The sequence below is a fragment of the Girardinichthys multiradiatus genome, chromosome 13 (genome assembly GCF_021462225.1).
Source record: "Girardinichthys multiradiatus isolate DD_20200921_A chromosome 13, DD_fGirMul_XY1, whole genome shotgun sequence".
In the NCBI taxonomy this organism is placed as follows: domain Eukaryota; kingdom Metazoa; phylum Chordata; class Actinopteri; order Cyprinodontiformes; family Goodeidae; genus Girardinichthys; species Girardinichthys multiradiatus.
Genome location: NC_061806.1, coordinates 27,849,168 through 27,867,098, shown reverse-complemented (window position 1 = coordinate 27,867,098; position 17,931 = coordinate 27,849,168). Strand labels below are relative to the sequence as shown.

General features: G+C 38.1%; 1 protein-coding gene and 1 non-coding gene across 2 annotated transcripts; both read right to left on the bottom strand.

The window, feature by feature from the left end:
- Window positions 1-1,386: 1,386 nt before the first annotated feature.
- On the bottom strand, window positions 1,387-15,564 carry clptm1l (CLPTM1 like). The gene is made up of 18 exons (XM_047384516.1): window positions 15,305-15,564; window positions 11,498-11,705; window positions 11,304-11,398; window positions 11,033-11,222; window positions 10,103-10,302; window positions 8,927-9,005; window positions 8,610-8,727; window positions 8,432-8,526; window positions 7,501-7,585; window positions 7,059-7,162; window positions 6,776-6,841; window positions 5,697-5,747; window positions 5,524-5,606; window positions 5,393-5,427; window positions 5,201-5,256; window positions 4,227-4,271; window positions 3,974-4,089; window positions 1,387-3,883 (listed from the first exon to the last, which is right to left on the bottom strand). Exons 2-18 carry the CDS (start codon window positions 11,660-11,662, stop codon window positions 3,799-3,801), a joined length of 1,668 nt encoding a protein of 555 aa, XP_047240472.1. The 5' UTR covers window positions 11,663-11,705; window positions 15,305-15,564; the 3' UTR covers window positions 1,387-3,798.
- Window positions 15,565-16,691: 1,127 nt separating this feature from the next.
- On the bottom strand, window positions 16,692-16,763 carry trnah-gug. The gene has a single exon. It is a non-coding gene; the product is annotated as a tRNA-His (tRNA).
- Window positions 16,764-17,931: the final 1,168 nt, after the last annotated feature.

Sequence of the window (17,931 nt, the reverse complement as noted above, 5' to 3'; positions counted from 1 at the left end):
ACTATATAGACTCACGTGAGCCACCGGTAGGTCACATGTGACCATGTTGTTATTAATTTCTCGACCTGCGCATGTGCAAGAATGATCATTCAGTGCTTGAAGCACCGCCTCTGGCGGTCAGTAGGGATGAAATAGAAGCGTAGTTACATACGTAACTTTCGTTATAACGTTCCTACAGCGGAAAAGGAAAGGCAGAAGGCGGGATTTTAATTTATATAGCAAACGTCAGTTCTGCGTGGGGATGACGCAATTACGCACATAACGTAGGGTGGCTTTCCTGTCTGAATCAAATTTCTACTTTTTACATTTTTACTCTTTACAATGATATATCTGCATATGTTTATATTAAATATTTTAAACATTACATTTCTAATTTGTTCTAAATATATTTGTACCCATTATGATCTGAACTATCATGATTTTAATGTCTCAGTATTTTCATTGTAATTTTGAATAGATGGAGCTAAAAAAAAAAACTGTTAAAAGCAGCAGAAGAGGTGGGGTGGAGGTTCACCTTCCAGTAAGACAACGCTACACATACAGCCAAAGATACAGTGGAATGGTTTTAGATCGAAGCATATTAATGTGCTTGCCAAAGTTTAGACTCAAATCAAACCGAGAATCCATGGCAACAGTTCACAATTGCTGTTTATAGGCAGCCTCCATCTAAAGCAAAGAGGACTGGGCAAAATATTTCAGTCTCTAGCTGTGTAAAGCTGGTGTGGAGAGACTGCATGTGTTAAAAAAACAATGTTAAAATCTGTCTCTTTTAAAAGGAAAAATTATAGTAGGAATGCTTTACAATGTTTGCATAGGGCTGTTAGGTATAGAAATGTACTTATAATGGTATCTGCCTCTTAATATCCGAATAGAAACTCCTGATATCTCAGTGGATTGACAGTTAGCAGCCAGTACCTCGACAAATCAGCTGCACAAACTAAAATACATCACTAAACTAGAAAAGCAACCAAAGAGGCCAGACCTCCACCAAGAAAATAGGGTCATGTGAGCTTTTTCCTATACGGATGAGAAATACTCTGGATGACATTCTGGCCACTGTGTCAGCTGCTGACTGGAACCAGGTGGGAATTCAAGTTGTAGCACCATGGTCTGGCAATGATAAAACATCCTTAAAAAAAAAAAATCCTGGATCCAGCATCACCACCGACATCTAATCATTCATTCCTTGTCCTAATGTGCACCTTCTCTGAAAGAAAATCATCAAAATCCATTCATATATTTTGCAAACAGACAGATGTACAGAAAACAAATGCTGACAAACACATTAACTGGGAATCTGTAACTGATTCGATTTTGTTTCTTCTTTCTTTTAAGCAAAATTACTGTAAAATACATGTAAGAAAAATGCAGACCATTAACAAGCGATTTCAGCGTTTTTTTTATTTTTATTACATTTCAATGAAAAACACAAACATTACAATCATTTCAAACAATTTTAAGTAAAACAAATCCAGGAAATCTGTTCTGACTGCATTTAGCTTTAAACAGTTTTTTTTTTTACTTCCTTCCTGTACAAATCTCACAATATCTGAACAATTGATTCCTAGTAGAGTCTTTATATTTCAAAGGAACATTTACAATAAGCATAACAAAGTAAAGAATTAAAATCATGATGCTTTAGGTCCAGATGTTATAATACTTTCCTTGAGCTTTTTCCCTCCAAAACCACAGTATATATTAGAAACATGGCATGGGTCATTTATGTCACACATTCAATGCTAACCAACATTTTAAAGAATAACTCGTACATTTGGCACAAATATTTTCTTGGCCCTGACGTGTGCAAAAAGAAAGTAAAAAAAAAAAAAAAAGACAGAAGAATGAATATCTCAAAACAAAACGCACCCAAGAAAAAAAACCTCAACTTCACACATTGCTGCATAAGTCATAAAGGGGAGAGTTCAATATTGTTGAAGTGAGGATCTCTTCAAAGGTTATAAGCAGTTCTTATCTTACCTATAGATAACCCCCTTGGTGGCTTCATTTAGTGTAAATCCAGATCCGTCTGCCTCAGAGGCAGAAGCTGGTGGCTAGTCAGGGACAAGACAAGACCAAAGTGGACTTCTACCATCTTAAACCAATATCAGCCTTAAAATATTAGGGTAGTTTAAGTGAATGCTATTTTACAAACCTGTAAACTGTCGTCACATTTGCATTACATAAAAGGGGAATGGATGTAGAAGGCCGTGCCCCTTCAGGTATCTTCATTTGTGAAACAAGTACTGAGATAATAAGGATTTCCAGTCAGAGTAATCAACAGAAAACATTAACCCACAATAATATATCAGCTTTTTAAGCAGCTATAATTTTATACTAGACAGCTAATATGAACCGGAAATGCTTTACATGTACTCTTCTCAGTACGTGTTTCACACAGGAAGATCATTGCTGGCGCATTGCTTATAACCGCCATTTCCTGCATAAAAAAAATAGGTTTCTGTCTAAATATCCCAATGGAAACCTGACAACAGTTTAAAGGTTTACAAAGAAGCATCTACATAAACCACTATAAAGCTTTTAAGATTAAAGTTGTTTTATGGTGTTAGAAATCAGATTTGGTCTTGGCCCCTCCTGAACTAGCAGTTAGCTTCAGCTTAGGACCAGCAAATCTGGATTTATGCTAAAATGGCAAAAAAGTAATCTGCCTGTTACAAGAATCCTCAATTATCACTTCAATAATCAGAAACGCTCAAAAAAGTCCTACATTTTCCGTGGCATCAAAACCTTAACTCCAAATCAGCTTTTACTGAAGCTAAAGATTCTTTCACAATACACCAGCTATTATTAATTTTTTTAAAGCTCCATTTAAAGAGATATTTTTAACCTTGATTCCAGATTTCATTTGAATTATTTTTATCTTGCAATAAAACGTTTAAAAGCTCTTTGTATTCGTCTCAGATTTGACTAATGCCAATGCATAAATGAAATCTCTGCACTGAAACATTAAACTTCTGAATGTTACCTTCCTCTCTTTTTACATTTACTGTGAAAACGTTTTTGCATGTATATCACTGAAAGCACAATATGAAACAGTAGACTTCTTCACTCCTGCTGGGTGTACTGTATGAGGTAATCTCTCAAAATGGCCTGAAAAAAGCTCCAAGGGTCAGTTCAGAAATTTTAATTGCTAAACCTGCGGAAATAACAAAAATAATCCATTTGATACTTTGAATTACACAACCTTTGCAGTGGAATATAAGCCGGTATAGTGATATGATAGTAAAGTTCTGGGTCATATCATAGCGTTTGATTAGATGCAGTCCATTCTCCAATTTCACACAAGGCTTTTGCATCTGTTTTGATGCTAGCTCCACAGATCTAGCTTGTTCACACACACGTCAGAAAACCTCTAGAACGATAATGGTTCTGGTCCACTTGCAACAGACTGGCCCATTAGACTCAGGTCAGGTCGTTTGAAGTTATTACAAGTTCATGTGTTTGTAATTCAAGGGGATCAACTGAAGGAAATTCAAATTCATGTCAGAGTAAAACAACATGAACATTTTTACCTTTATCATTTCTATCAACTGATGACATGGTTTCCCTTCCACCTAGCCCATCTGGTGTGTTCCTACAGTCGCCCAGAATGGACAAACCAAAAACTGGCTATATACCGGTCCTCTACCGATGTTCAAGTATTTAACAGTCGCCATTAGTGAGGAATGATGTGCAAGCAATGAAACCTTTAACTTTGCTAAAATTGTAGTGGATATGAAAACAGAAAGATGATATCCAAAGGTGCCAGCTCATGGAAGTCTGAGAAAACCTGTTTTCATTCTACTCCTTGTGAGTCTTCCCTTTGGGCTTCTCGTCATATGAAATACCATATTCATTTACTCTTGTTCTGTCCACTGGGTAGAGCCTGGGGAAACAGATGCATGAAAAATATATTTGTAGGTTTTGTTAGCAGATCAGGAATATGTATGGAGTTAGTTATAAAGTCCGTGTTTACCATCTCTGATAAAGGTAAATGAGGAAAACCACATCGTCCCTGAAACAGGCCAGTCTGTGGGATGTTGGCATGGTGATGATGAAGGCGAACACATCATCAATAAAGGTGTTGAATGCCTGGGAACAGTCAAAGTCAAATATTCTCAAAATATTAACAAAAACATATTTTTTGACTGTTTATATATTTAATGAGAAAAGTATTAATCACAGAAACATCCATCCATCCATCCATCCATCCATCCATCCATCCTTACCTTATACATAAAGGCTTTCCAGGGCAGGTGAGCCACAGACTTCAGCTGTTGAATAAATTAATAAGTTACGTTTCAGTGGGACATTTACAGGGTAAGAGCAGAAAACCAAAACTGCAAGAAATGTTTAAACATTCATCAATCTAGATCAGGCATTCCTGATCAAACAAATCTGCTCGTCTTTGTAGAAACCTAAGGTGGAGTGGGTTAAGTTGTTCCTCTACTGCTATAGGCTCAGATTGCTGAAGTACGCACCAAGGATTTTTCATCTTGCCTATTTTCTCTTGACACACCCCAAGTATGTGTAATTTTTAACGGCTGCTGGGATTTTCTCCAATTATTTTCTTATGCGCTAAAATAGAAGGTACCTCTTATTCAATGTTTCTTTGGAAAGAGACATTGACTTTACCTCGTTCTTTTACATAGAAAGTAAACCTGGCCAAGGGTTTGAAATTCATGTACTCATTGCTTTTTATTCCTATTGAAGGTGCTCCTGGCTGTGTGTACATTGCAAATAGACTGAATTTATATAATGATTTTCAAGTCATGCTGACTAGACTAGCTTTAGACTATAGTCACATTCACCCAACAGCACTCACTAACGCACACAGATCTGTAGGCAACTTCAGCTTAAGAGCCATCGACAAGGGGCAGATGGAATTGAACCCACAAACATCTGATTGCAAGACAACTAGTCCACCCACTGAGCCACAGTCTCCCATCGCTCACAGTGTGTCTTTCCTGAAAGAAGTCATTGACAGAGCTTTTGCTGCCATTGCCTATATGCTATTGATTCCACACATTTTTCTTTCTCAAGAAAGTACTCCTTGCTCATCTTACAGTATGACTGGATTGTAGTGGATTAAATGTAATTTAAATGTCTACATTTGGACCTGTGTGTCCTTTAAAGTGCCTTGGACTAATATTTGTTGTGAAATAATGACATAAATAACCTCAACTGAATCGAGAATACGAACCTTGTAGTTGACAAAAAGCTGAGGAAGCATGAAGAGGAAACCGAAGGCGTACACACCTGAAATTTCCAGTTAAAATAAATAATTTTAAGTTGGTAATTTAGATTAATTTCAATATTGCTGTTAAATCAAAGTAAAAGTTTAATCAGTTGAATACAAGAGAAAAAGGGCATTTTTATTTAGAAAGTAGCTCACCATTCACCAAGCTGTTGATTAACCACGAGTACCAACTAAAAGAGAACAATGTGCAACCAAGACAGATTAATTAGTATCACATGATTTCTACAAAAAAAACATGTGTCATTATTTTATTTGTTCTCTTGTACCTCTTATATCGCAGAAATATCAGCGCGTACACTGCCCCTCCGATGCATAGTGGATAAAGGAGATACGAGAGATATTTCATGGCCTGAAGAAAAACACGGAACAAATTAACCAGTCTGCCAAAGTGTTCATACTATTAGATTGGATTTTTCCACCCAAATGCAGATGTTCTTACCAGAGTATCATATTCTTCGGTTCTCCGCTCTGATTCATCTAATTTCCCAAACTGACAAGGAAAACAAACACAGAATAATAATAAAAAGCATTTTAAAACTGCTATCTAAAACTGATGAGCAGGATACGTTTACCCTGAATGGGCTAGTGTATCAGAAAGATGTTTTCACCTGTCAAAGCCTAAAACATAACTACAGTATTGAGCAAAAGTTTTAAACCATCCCTAATGTGCTTCGCTGTGAAGAAGCCAGACTTCCTCATTATTATTTAATGTGGTTTTGATTAATAATAAACAAAGTGTCAGGTCCAAAAGAAGCATCTTGTCTTTAAGAAAAGCTAAAAATCCAGAAAATAATTAATGGTCTGGTATTAGAAAGATAATGCATGGAAAAGAAGTTAAGACTCCAAGGGGAACATCGATTAAAATCCTTACATTTTACGTACAATAAACCTAGTTTAACATTTGCCCGACAGACCAGACATTTCTACAGGTTTTGTGGAGTTCCCACAATACAGAAGCACCCATATTATTATAGCTTCACTACATAAAGAGTGATATATTTCCGGTGTTTATTTCTGTTAATTTATCTTATGTTTTATGGCTAATGAAAACAACACAAAATTTGGCGTTAGAAATTCTAACATCGCAACAGACCAATACAAAAGATTTTTAATCCCGAAAAATGTTAGGTGATGTCCATTATGTCATGGTCTACACAATCATGTTTAAGACTGCAGACTGGAAATCCCAAATTAAACTGTTCAAAGGGCTCTATCCAAGCTTATTATTGGAAAATTTAGTGGAAGGAAAAAGTGTAATGTTAAGTCATAATTATGAAATTTAACATAAATTAACACTTAATATATCTCCCTTTGTATGTGATAAATCCTTTTTGAATTAAATAACTGAAATAAAAACATTTTTCTAATACATTAAGATGGGTCTGTATTGAGTAATTCTCTCCCAGTTTCCTCAAACAGATTAGTTTGTGAGCCCTGGTCTAATGCACAATCCCAACTGCGAGGTTTATGTGACAGCAGCAACTGCAGAAAACATATAGGAATTGCATTCACACCTACCAGGAATGTTGGTTTGCCTCCTTTCCAGAAAACCTGGATTTTAAAGGCCTTCTTCACTTTCCACACCTGCAGAAATTAAAAGAAATAGATTTTACAAAGAAATGAAAAATATGCTCTCAGCTTTGAAGTTGTGAGGGACATTTATTTTTAATCACCCAGAGATTTTTTTTTTGTCCATTTATGTTTTTAATTGAAGGCAAAATAAAAAAGTATTACTTTTTTCCTTCTACTTTGTATCCATCAATGCTTGTAGTAATGTCTGTGTGTGTAGGTGTGTCCTTACTTCGATTATAGAGCCGATCCCAGCAGGTACGAGTACAAGAAGGCTCGTTTGCTCATCAAACAAATAGAGGAAAATCACTATGGTGCTGAAACATCTCCACAACACTGAAATAAAGAACACAAAAATATCAGGAGATGCAGGAACAGTTCTGTCAATAACTGTAAGCAATCATACAATTTAGATTTGTCATTAATAAGTCTAGACACCATATTATCTATCCATCACTCTAAAATTATTAATGTGCTTATTAGTCCACAGCATCGACATATGCACACATGATGCGTTTCTTGTATATTCCCGTTTTACACATTTTTCAAAGGTTTATCGTTACAGTGTGTGGTGGATTTAGGTTCTAACAAGAAATTCTAAGCAGTTCTTCATGCAGAGTTTTCTGGTGGTGTACTGATGAGAGTAAAAATGAGTCCTGTGAAGCCCCACCTACCTGCTTTGCTGGACATTCCCACCATGCTTTTCTTCTGCTTCCAAAAGCTGATGTCATTTTTGAAGGCTAGGAAGTCAAACAGGAGCTGGGAAAAATGACAGACAAGATGAAAAGCAAAGACATTAAACCAGGCTTTCAAAAGTATTTATATTCATTTTGTCTCAAGCAAAACTGAAAGCATATCATCAGGAATTCCTGTAATAGATTAAACCAACACAGAGAAGCACACAAAACTGAAAAGGAATAAAAATTGTTTTTTAAATATTTTTACAAATACAAATCTGAGAAGTGTGGCTTGGATTTGCATTCAGCCCCCCTGACTCCCTTTTTGAAAGAACCATGTTTTGCTGCAGTGACAGCAGCAAGTCTTTTTGGTTCCCAGTCACTGCCATCTCCACGGCATGATGCTGTCACCACCCTGTTTATCCATAGGAACAGGATGTTCATTGTGATGTGCAGCACTAGTTGCTGCCACACAAAGCCTTTTGCATTTCAGCCACAGTAGTTCAGTTTTGGTCTGAACAGAGCACCTTCTTCCACAGGTTTGCTGTGTTCCCCATATCTAGATGACTTTTGCCAAACTGCTAAGGAATCTGTTAGGGCTTTATTTCAACAATGGCTTTCGTCTTGCCACTTTCCAATAAAGGCCAGATTTGTGGAGTCTTAAGGCAGAGTTAAGGGGATTTTGTGTTCCTCTATCACATCAAATCCCAATAGAACATATTGAATTTTTGGTTCCAACAAGATAAAATGTTAAAAAGCTCAATGCTCTGTAAAAATAATGTTTTAACCTTTTTATGTTTTCAGCAAACAAGGGAAAATGTATGTAGATGGACGAGGAAAAAACATTTAGAGGACATTGAAACTGTACAGTGTAAGTAATATGAAACAGTTTTGAAATCTTTGTCTTCTTTGTGTTTTTAAAACTCACATGGAAAGCTGCAACGAAGAAGGTCAGAGCCAGGAAGTACAGGTTAGTGTCCACAAAGATCCCTTTAATCTCATCAGCATCCTTTTCTGTGAAACCTACAAGGACAGCGACATGTTAGCGGGGTATTATGGACGTTCGTAAGTCTGTGTGTCAGCGAGTCACAGAAGGATCCGCCTACCGAACTGCTGCAGAGAGTAAACAGCATCCTGCATGTGGATCCAGAACCGAAGCCTCCCCAGAGAGATGGAGTCGTAGGAGACGGTCAGAGGGAGCTCCGTGGCGGTGCTGTTGATCTCCTAAGTTTTCAAACATGGAAATTATTCATTCTCTTACTTCAAAAGGGCAGCATTTTCAGTTTGGGAAATTATTAGAATTTATTATTTAAACGTAAAAGATTCAGGAAGGAAACGTATAACAGAATGGAAAGTGTATTCTTACCCTTACTACTATAGTAGCAGTGTGTTACATTCTGTTTATTTAAGGGTTAAAACTCACCACAAGGTCTTTGACCCTGTTGCTGAGCTCGTCGACAAACAGCAGAGGTAGATACACCATCTTCTTCCCATTCTGGAATCTAAAACAACAACAAATAAAACAATTAAGGGAACCTTTTTTCTTGAAATTCAACCTGCAGCTTTTGTACAAACCCCGGCAAAACAATAAACAGCACTCTTAGAGGACGTCCTATTGGCCGTTTTACTTTGTGGCAAAAAACATTGACTAGAGATGACACCAAACTCTCTCTTTATTTAAAGTTGAACATTTTGGGTTTAATTCCCCCCAAATATACCCTAATACTGCTATTAATGGCCTGTCTTTTCAGATCAAGTAGGGAGAAAAGTATGAAACGACCCATTAATTTGCATTTGTAAAACAAATACCTGCACAAGTCAAATTGTGCAAAATTCCCAGTTCAAAGAAAGTGCTGCAATGGAAAATATCATAAAACTCATTCAGGAAGGTAAATTCAACTTGAAATGTGGCAAAGGTTGTTGGTTATTCCCCGTCACTTGCAGCCAAAGCTGGACCAAATACAGACAAAGTGGGAAAGTTAGCAAATAACGACAGTCAATAAAGTGTGTAACAAGTGCCAGAATATTAAAAATAATCATTTATAGTTACCACAAGATAAATCTGAAAATAAATAACTACTAATCCACAATTAAATTCGATAAAATAAATCATTTAGGAAATTCATTAAAATGTATACACCATTCAAGCTTAACGTTATGACCAGCAAGAACACCCTGACTGGTCTGTATGTATGCAGCCCCATACACAACAAACTGCGATGCACGGTGTATTCTGAGACCTTTCCATCAGAACCAGCCTTAACTTCCTCAGTTTAAGCTACCGTCGCTAGATCAGACCCCATGGGTTAGCCTTGAGATCATGTTTGCTGTGTCAAACATAATTATGTTTTTCCATGATTACATGTTCCCTCTACAAATTGAAGTGATTAGATAATTTTTTCCCATTGAGCTAAAAAGTGTGTATTTGATTACAACAATCCCATTTCATTTGTAAGTAAATATATGGTTTCATATCTGTGATTTTTTTTGGCAAGAAAAGTAAAACAACTGACGGAACATCATCAAGAGTGGCGACTCCCTATTGTTACACTCAATGCTTAGCTGTCACTGTTGTGTGTGGGATCATTCTCTCTCTCACACTCTGAGGTATCTGTGAACGTCGCTTGGCAGGTATTCTCTATCGAACACGAAGTGGTCGCCGACGATGTTGAGAGTCAGACGGGAGCGCCAGTGAGACACCGGGTGATCCGATGAAGCCGTGGCTCCACCTTTAGCTCCGGTTCCTGCTGCAGGGCTACTGTCAGGCTGTTTCTTCTTCTGCTCCTCCTTTTTTTGACCCTGTGGGACAAAGACAGTTTACTAACAGATTCACGTCTTTTAGACAGAAATCAATCTTATGCTTTCTTGTAAAAGGTTGAAATGACATGCATCTTAAGAGAAATTTGTCAAAAACATTTGTCTTGATATTACTGGATCTCAGTGCTACAGTAGTCGATCATAATATAGTGAAAATCGGATATTCATGGAACTTTTTGGTACTGCAGTAATTTGGTCAAACTCAGACTTGGCAGAGCTACAAAGTTTCATTCGGCAATTATAAATCTGAGTGGAAAAAAAAAAAATCATGTGAGGTTCCTCAAGACTACATTTTTGGGAGGTGTTTATTTAATATCTTCATGCTCCCCAAAACCCAGATTATAGCGTATTATGACCTCTCATAGCGTACCTATGCTGATGACACACAACTTTAAATTTGTGTCACCACATGACCACAGTCCCTTACAGTCACTGAGTACATGTGTGCATAATATAACTGAGTGGATAGGTCAAAGAAACTGTTATCAAAGTTATTGTGGTTTTTTTTGGGTCCCAAAAATGCACGGTTTAAAACTAGGACCTAATTAGAATCAACAAAGTCAACTTAAATTTTAACAATCATATTAGTGTTCAACTACAGCTTTCCCCAGTGCTTATTTTATTCGTTCATTTTCATTCATGCTTTAGGTTAGCCTAAGCAACACCTCCAGCAGTGCAAGAGAAGAAGAGGGAACAGCAGAAAGATGCGTACTTGTGGTTGATCTTCTCCAGATATCAGAGAGATTTCAGGAGGCTTTGGGACCATGTAGGTGGTGAGCTGAGCCACAGAGTGGACCTGTCGTGGGTCCTGCCACGGATTGAAACCTGCTTGATGGACGAATATTAATGCAAATAATGTTCCATTATTACGTGTTTTCTTGGGGAGAGAGACGTTGACGATCCTACAGAGAAACAGATTAAAGAAACACATTATTTAGTTTATATCTATGGATGGATGTTACTTCCAATCAGTGCATATTTACCTCTCAAACTTGCTGTTGACATCGAAGTTCTCTTCTCTGTGAATCAGAGTATGGCCTCCATCTGCGTTTGGCTTCACCGAAGTATAGATACTCAACTAACAAGCAGAAACAGACGTTACAGATCACTTAAACCAACTGAAGCACCTTCTTAAGGCGTCATGTTCGAATGAACGAGTCCATAAGCCGCAGCTGACCTGTAGTTTGGGGTTCCCTGCCAGGAAGGGTGTGATACAGTTGTCTCCTTTGGGGCTGTCACAGGGTTTGGTGTACACTATCCCATACATCACCCAGCAGGTGTGGAGCACGTACACCACAAACACCCCAACAATCAGCGTGGTGAAGGAGGTTTTCAGAAACATGTTTGACGTCTCCCTCAGCTAGCTGAGCAGCAGGGCCATACGTCTGCAAATGCGGCGTTACAAATGAAAGATTCGGTTATAACATGGAGGAATCTGAGAATGTAATTGTTTCAAGAAAAATTGACACTTAGAAGTACATCCCAATAAATAACAATATCTTCAAGAAGGTAATTACAGGTCCTTCTCAAAATATTAGCATATTGTGATAAAGTTCATTATTTTCCATAATGTCATGATGAAAATTTAACATTCATAAATTTTAGATTCATTGCACACTAACTGAAATATTTCAGGTCTTTTATTGTCTTAATACGGATGATTTTGGCATACAGCTCATGAAAACCCAAAATTCCTATCTCACAAAATTAGCATATTTCATCCGACCAATAAAAGAAAAGTGTTTTTAATACAAAAAACGTCAACCTTCAAATAATCATGTACAGTTATGCACTCAATACTTGGTCGGGAATCCTTTTGCAGAAATGACTGCTTCAATGCGGCGTGGCATGGAGGCAATCAGCCTGTGGCACTGCTGAGGTCTTATGGAGGCCCAGGATGCTTCGATAGCGGCCTTTAGCTCATCTAGAGTGTTGGGTCTTGAGTCTCTCAACGTTCTCTTCACAATATCCCACAGATTCTCTATGGGGTTCAGGTCAGGAGAGTTGGCAGGCCAATTGAGCACAGTGATACCATGGTCAGTAAACCATTTACCAGTGGTTTTGGCACTGTGAGCAGGTGCCAGGTCGTGCTGAAAAATGAAATCTTCATCTCCATAAAGCTTTTCAGCAGATGGAAGCATGAAGTGCTCCAAAATCTCCTGATAGCTAGCTGCATTGACCCTGCCCTTGATAAAACACAGTGGACCAACACCAGCAGCTGACACGGCACCCCAGACCATCACTGACTGTGGGTACTTGACACTGGACTTCTGGCATTTGCCTTCCTTCTTCCAGTCTTCCTCCAGACTCTGGCACCTTGATTTCTGAATGACATGCAGAATTTGCTTTCATCTGAAAAAAGTACTTTGGACCACTGAGCAACAGTCCAGTGCTGCTTCTCTGTAGCCCAGGTCAGGCGCTTCTGCCGCTGTTTCTGGTTCAAAAGTGGCTTGACCTGGGGAATGCGGCACCTGTAGCCCATTTCCTGCACACGCCTGTGCACGGTGGCTCTGGATGTTTCTACTCCAGACTCAGTCCACTGCTCCCGCAGGTCCCCCAAGGTCTGGAATCGGCCCTTCTCCACAATCTTCCTCAGGGTCCGGTCACCTCTTCTCGTTGTGCAGCGTTTTCTGCCACACTTTTTCCTTCCCACAGACTTCCCACTGAGGTGCCTTGATACAGCACTCTGGGAACAGCCTATTCGTTCAGAAATTTCTTTCTGTGTCTTACCCTCTTGCTTGAGGGTGTCAATAGTGGCCTTCTGGACAGCAGTCAGGTCGGCAGTCTTACCCATGATTGGGGTTTTGAGTGATGAACCAGGCTGGGAGTTTTAAAGGCCTCAGGAATCTTTTGCAGGTGTTTAGAGTTAACTCATTGATTCAGATGATTAGGTTCATAGCTCGTTTAGAGACCCTTTTAATGATATGCTAATTTTGTGAGATAGGAATTTTGGGTTTTCATGAGCTGTATGCCAAAATCATCCGTATTAAGACAATAAAAGACCTGAAATATTTCAGTTACTGTGCAATGAATCTAAAATATATGAATATTAAATTTTCATCATGACATTATGGAAAATAATGAACTTTATCACAATATGCTAATATTTTGAGAAGGACCTGTATTTCAGTAATTCTGATCAAAAAGGGAAATGTATTCATTTAGTTGCCAATTTATTAGGTACACCAGTTCAATTTCTTGCTAACACCAATAGCTAATAGGCCAATCACATGGGTTGCTGAGGCTCAAACCACGTATCAGAATGGGGAAGAAATTGGCTTGTTACCAGACTGGGCTGGCCTGAGAATGTGGGAAACTGCTGATCTGCTGGGATTTTCTATCAAAACCATCAAAGTTTACAGAGAATGGCTGAAAAGAAAGAGAAAATATCCAGTGACATGCCATTATGAGGACAAAATGTCTTGCATTTGGTGGAGATTTGAAGAAAATGGGCTGATGTGAAAAGATAGAAAGGCAACAATACTTAAAATAACCACTTGTTACAACCAAGGTATTCAGAAAATCCTCTCTGAAGATATGTCCAACATGTCGAACATTAAAACAGATGGGCTGCAACAGCACAAGGGTCACACCTCTACCCTTTCAGAACAGGAAACTAACGCCACATTTCACACAGACTTACCAAACCTGGACAATAACAGATCAGAAAAGGTTGCCTGGACCGATAAGTTTCGGTTTCAGCTGCAACTGCAACATTCAGATAATAGATCAACAGTTCATGCTGCTGGTGGTGGTGTAATGCTGTAGGATATATTTTATTAGGACATTTTGGGTCCTTTAATACCATCTGAACATTGTTAAAAAAAAACACAGCCTACCTGGGTATTATTACTGAAAATGTCCATCTCACTGTGATCACAAAGTACCAATCTTGCGATAGCTACTTCCTGCAGTATAATGGACCATGTCACAATAATGTGTGTGATGTTATCATGTCAATATGGACCAAAATGTCAGAGCGATGGGTGCTAGAATTAGGCAGTTCTAAAGGCAACACCGAAAAAACACGATGTACTTAAAAATTTATTGGTTTTTTATCTTTGTTGACTGATAATTATTGCTTGCAGAAAATGGAAATCCACATGTTTGTTAGAAAATTAGAATATAACACAAGAACAATAAAAATTTTGCAAAAATGTTAATGTTATGTCAATTATGCAATTAAGTCGGGAAGTTGGCTGACTTGACAGTCATTGTGGTGGGTACGCCACAAAAGGTAATTGCTAAGGAAGCTGGCTGTTTAGACTGCTGTATCCAAGCATATTAATGGAAAGGTGAGTGGAAGGAAAAAGTGTAATAGAAAAATGGAAGTCAAACCCATTCAAGAGTTTACAGATGTTCCACAAGACATGGAGCGAAGATAGAGTCAGAGCTTCAAGAGCCAGCACACACAGACATATCCAGGACATGGGCTACAACGGTCACAATGCTTCCATTATTTACTTCTGACTGATTGGCCAGCAAACTAGGCTGATCTAAACCTCAGAGAGAATCTGTTTTATGGAGTATTGTCAAGAGGAAAATGAGAGACACCAGTTGATTATCTTTACAGAGTAAAAATAAGGATAAATACTTGTCAAATAGAAAAATCATTTCTCATTATCTAATCAAAAGTAAATCTGACTTGTGGGGACCATTTGCCACAGCTTGTTTTTCCAGTTTGGTGATTTACTGGTGAAGCTGTTAATTTTACAGACAACAGCATTGAAATGCCTCAGATTAAGCCGACTTCGACCCATTTAAACTACTACTAACCACAATTAGGCTGATCATCATAATTATTCACTATGAAGGTTTCTACTCCTAGTTTGTAAACAACTCATTGGAAGATGTCCATATGTTTCGATGTGTAATATTTAATCACTCATAATCAACACATAATTAGTGTTGAGGATTATTTCAGTTACGTTTACTTCACAGGACGAAGCTTTAAATGAAAGTAAAACGCCGTCATTAACATTACCGGTGTCAAATGTAACGATTAGACACTCAGTCTCAGCTGGATCACCGACCGTCCATCCGTCCGTTCACTGTACGGATCCCCCCGGGCGGATCACAGCGACCGCATTGTGTCTCTGGATCCTTCGTCTGGTTGTTACTGAAGGCATCAGCTGCCTGCTTCGCGGCTCACTCCTTCCAAGAAACTAAATACCTCCAGAATCTTGACTGAAAGCGTGAGGATGATCTACATTTCCGCCATTCGCTTCCTGGTTGGATCGCATAAACGAGATTTGGGGGGGGGGATACTAACGCGAGACTTAACGTGCAAGCGTTTTTGTGGGCGAGCGTTTCAATGAGAAAAGGCAGTTCTGACGTGTCCCAAGTTATGTTTACTTACCTTATTTAGAGTAACAGAAAGTCTAAACAACAAATTATGCTCTCGCATCAGTAATTGGTTAAAGTTTTATTTCAGATAATCGTATAGCATATAGAATACAGTTCATGTTAGGATCAGCTTGTTAAGGATATTTCTCTATATTTAAGTTATTCACATATATATTTGCTTGTGGTCGTTCTTGTGGAGGGGGGAGTTTCCACTTTGGATTTTTTCTTTTTTTAAAGAAATAATTATATATACAGTATTATTACAAGGAGAAGGTTGAATTTATGCAGAGTAGTGATGTCTGTATAGTAGCTGGGCACTCTGACGGTTCAGTGTTGGTCAGAGAGAAAACCTGTGCGAAACAACTGTCTCTATATCGCCAACCCAAAGGTGAAAGTCCAAACAATTTGTATCCAGGATGTGTGGGGATGTTTGCGACCCACTTCCTGACCGTAGACCTGTAAAAGTGAAGCATGGAGGGAAGGTCAGCCCAAATGATCCTCTATGCAGACCTGATTGTTTAGCTCCCGCTCCTGGTGCTTTTGTATTTCATTCATTCATTTAATTCTGCTTTAAAACTCTTTCTTCTGGTGTTTTTTATTTTTATTTTTTTATTATTTATTTAAGAGAAATGTATTCAAATATTCGTGAATATAACTGTATTTAATGTATAATGTTGAATATACATTTGAGTATCCTGCTCTAAATCAGCTACAGACTTGAAAATATTATAACTCTAGGACTTGACAAATACTTTAAGAGATCTGATGCAAGGTGTACAAGATGAACAGAACATTGAAAACGCCTTGCTCCCAAGCAGCGCAGAGAACCGTCAGAACCTGGTTCCACCCTTAAAATAAGTTTTACAATCATCTCCTCAAACCGAGCAATTAAAAGTTATGAAGTAGCTATTTAATGCCTACATGCTATGAAAATGTATAAGTAAAATGATAAAGGTGGAAGGCAATTATTTCTCTTGAGCATTAGAACACCCGAATTATTGCCACAACTGCATGTCTCCAAAAACTGCCGTGACCCGGATTCGAACCGGGGTTGCTGCGGCCACAACGCAGAGTACTCACCACTATACGATCACGGCTGGCTGGAAACTCCAGCCAAATACACTCATACTAGACCCTCAAGGATATTACAGCAAGCAACATGTAGCTAGTCATTTGTGCGGTCTGGTTGTAGCAGGGCTGTTATTCTCTAATTACTCTGAGAAATCATGCAAATATTGTAGTTCATGATCCAGATAGATAGATAGATAGATAGATAGATAGATAGATAGATAGATAGATTCAATTATTGATGTTAGAATACAAAGATGTTGTTTGAATACTAAGATATGTGTTTTTGAGTTAGTGGAGCACAATCTGGAGTGGAAAGAACTGGCTACTAAAATACTCTACTCAAGTAAAAGCACAGTTACTATTATAAAAGTTTACTCAAGGGAATGATTGTATCATTAATTCAAGTACATAAAAATGATTCAAAAACTTCCCTTGGACTTTGTTTTAGCCCTGTCACAGAATGGCCTGAAAATTAGTTCAGAGGAAAGTATTGACAAGGACAGAACAACTACAATTACTGTGTTATTTATACAAATGGAATCAAAATGGTCTTTGATTTATTGAATAATTAAGAACTTCTAGGAGAGAGGTTTAGTTCTCGTGAACGAAGCTTCAGGGAACCCAAGAGTCCCAGGATTCAGCTGAGGGATCGTGCTACCACCGGTGCAGAGCTTCTTTAAGAATGTCAGCAGGAAAGAAAGTGAACGCTGGAACGAGTCCCGAGTCATGCTGGCAGTGAAGTTTCCAGACATGCTGTTAAGTGGTGTTGCTTCTCGTCAAAAGGAGTGGACTCTCTCAATATTTTAATTAAAAGCTTAAGCATGAAAACAATATGGTGTCAAAACATCCTCTAAGAGCATGGTTGGACCTGCAGGGTGAAATACATGTAGGGTGCAATCCTTGCTATCCTAAAACTAGAAGTATCTGACAAAAAGCTTTAAGAACAATGAAATCAAATTTCAGTTTATCTCAAAACATTTGGCCAAATCTGTACAGTTCTTTTTAAAAATCTTAACTTGGTTGCATGTTTGATATTGACATTTTAAAAGTTGTTTCTGTGGGCTAATATTCCTCATTTTGCATTATAAAATAGTTGTCTTCTTTTTAACTTTGTACCACAGTGAGGTGAAGGGATTCACTTCATTTCTTTTTGCTGCATAATGCGATAAGCTTTTGTTGTCAGCTTTGTCTGCA